The following is a 2022-nucleotide window of genomic DNA, read 5'->3' as shown; positions in this document are numbered from 1 at the left end:
GGCGGGGCGGGGCAGGGCTCAGCGCTGCTGGTGCTGCACAGCGGCTCAGGCGAGCTGGCCAGGACTGTGGGGGTGCTTGACAGCAGGCACGGGAAACAGGGCGCTTCATGGAACATAGGGCTGAAGCACTGGAGGCCGGCAGTGCTGTTGCCAGCTCCAACTCTGCTGTCCTGATCCACAAAAATATCCTGTGCCTGATCCCCAAGCACGGCCAGTCGAGCAGCCCGGCTGCCTCTTGCTGCTTCCTGCCTGAACATAGGTCATGTACACTGCAGGGCAGGCGGGCAGCAGGGGCGTCGCAGGCGGCTGAGGACGATGCCGCAGCGGCCAGGGGCCGAGGCCTAGGCTGCTGCTGCTGCTGCTGCTGCTTCGCCAGTCTGGCGGCACCGCGAGATACCATACTATCCTAGGCTGGGCTTGACCACAGAACTGCAGCAGGGACAAAATCCCTTGCCTTTGTCCACGTCTGGGCGCTCCTCTCGGTCCACCTTGACGTTGACAAACAGCTGGTTCATCAGTGCCGCCGTCTCCTCGCTCTCAAAGCTCTCCCGCTCCATCACGTGGCACCTGCAGCATGGGTGTGCATGCCGCATTTGGGACGCCATTCCGGGAAGCAAGAGACTGGCCTGCCACCAAACGATTGCATGCGTCAGGGCGCCTATGTACCCGCACATCAACCCAGGCGCCTCCTGTGCTCCCATTGCCTGCGTGTGCCTGCCCCAACCTGTCGAAGGACCGCCTCCCCCGCTCACCAGTGGCATGTGGAGTAGCCCACGCTCAAGAAGATGGGCTTGTCCTCCTTGCGCGCACGCTCGAATGCCTCCTCTCCCCACGGGTACCAGTCCACCTGCCCCCAGCCCACAGTCCGACCGAGTGGTTTAAGCGGGCCACAAGGACGTCAGCAGCAGCGCAGGACCAAGCCCTCTGACCTTCCGCCTGCAGCCTACACTCGGAGCCTCCCACACCGCAACCCACCGGATTGTGGGCATGCTGCAGCAGGTAAGGCGACTCCTCCTTGGACAGGCGGTTGGTGTGGGCGTGCGCTGCCGCCCCACCACCGCCGCCGCCCGAGCTGGCCATGGCCCCGGCTTGCAGGCGCCCGCGCAGCAGGCCCGGATTGAGTGTCGCGCCGCTTTGCGCTTGCCTCTGCAGCGCCCCAGGCACCGATCGCAGGGAGCCGGCCAAAGCGCGCTTCACAGCCACACCGCCGAGCCTGGAGACAGCGCGGTGGGCTGCTTGCATGCCTGATTGAGCGACAAGCGCGCATTTGGCGCAGACCTTCTGCTGGCACCTTGGACCTGAGGGGAACCCGCCTCGCTGGCGCGTGCCGCAGGTTTTTGAGTTCTTGGCTGCAAGGGAAATGTACATTTACTGAGCAGATAGGATAAGCGTAGATGGATAGGCAGTTGTACTTGAAATAGTGGTCACAACCGACACACTGACGTGACGGTTGTGGCACCGCAGGCGGCACCTACAGCGGCGCCGTGACATCCTCCACAACCTGCTTCGCCTTCCTGATCTCCTCATCCAGGATCAGCAGCTCCTTGGCGCGGGCATACTTGCGCGGGTCCTGCAGCTTGCCAAGGGGCCAGCAAGCGGCAGCGGATGAACACCAGCGTGGCATGGATGTGGAGGGCTGGGGCAGCGTCAGCGACGGGACGATGCAACCCCGCCACCCCCCACGTCCCCCCGGGCCGGGCCCCCACACCGCGCCCACCTTGCGCACGAGGAAGAGGATGTCCTCGGCGCCCACGGCGGCGCCCGCACCCGGTGCCCCCGGCCGCCGCAGCTTGCCGCGCTGCGCCGCGCTGTCCATGGCCTGCACCGGGTGGGGACCAGGGGCGGTGAGGCGCGCTGCCCTGGCTGCGGCTGGTGGAGAGCGCAGGGCTGCTCGCTGTCGGCAGGCAGGAGGCGAGAGCGTGCCTGCCCTGCTGCCACTGGCTCCACTCCGTTGCTGCCCCCCACCCCACCCACGCTCCCCAGCTGCCCAACCACCACGCCCAATCCACCAGCATGCATGAC

The 2022-nt window shown here is 66.2% G+C and overlaps 2 protein-coding genes across 2 annotated transcripts in view; both read right to left on the bottom strand.

The window, feature by feature from the left end:
- The window catches only part of CHLNCDRAFT_145019 (hypothetical protein), a gene marked incomplete at both ends in the record, with an annotated part of 5901 nt that extends 4821 nt beyond the window's left edge, over positions 1 to 1080 (bottom strand). The window contains 3 exons of the mRNA XM_005848269.1: positions 443 to 567; positions 753 to 847; positions 976 to 1080. Of these exons, the coding sequence (XP_005848331.1) occupies positions 443 to 567; positions 753 to 847; positions 976 to 1080 (325 nt within the window). The remainder of the gene's footprint in view (positions 1 to 442; positions 568 to 752; positions 848 to 975) is intronic.
- A 391-nt stretch (positions 1081 to 1471) lies between these two features.
- The window catches only part of CHLNCDRAFT_145018 (hypothetical protein), a gene marked incomplete at both ends in the record, with an annotated part of 1283 nt that continues 732 nt past the window's right edge, over positions 1472 to 2022 (bottom strand). The window contains 2 exons of the mRNA XM_005848268.1: positions 1472 to 1570; positions 1718 to 1863. Of these exons, the coding sequence (XP_005848330.1) occupies positions 1472 to 1570; positions 1718 to 1863 (245 nt within the window). The remainder of the gene's footprint in view (positions 1571 to 1717; positions 1864 to 2022) is intronic.

This window comes from Chlorella variabilis, assembly GCF_000147415.1.
Source record: "Chlorella variabilis unplaced genomic scaffold CHLNCscaffold_8, whole genome shotgun sequence".
Taxonomy (NCBI): Eukaryota; Viridiplantae; Chlorophyta; class Trebouxiophyceae; order Chlorellales; family Chlorellaceae; genus Chlorella; species Chlorella variabilis.
The sequence above is the reverse complement of the archived record's forward strand: the minus strand, read 5'-3'. Positions and strand labels throughout refer to the sequence as shown.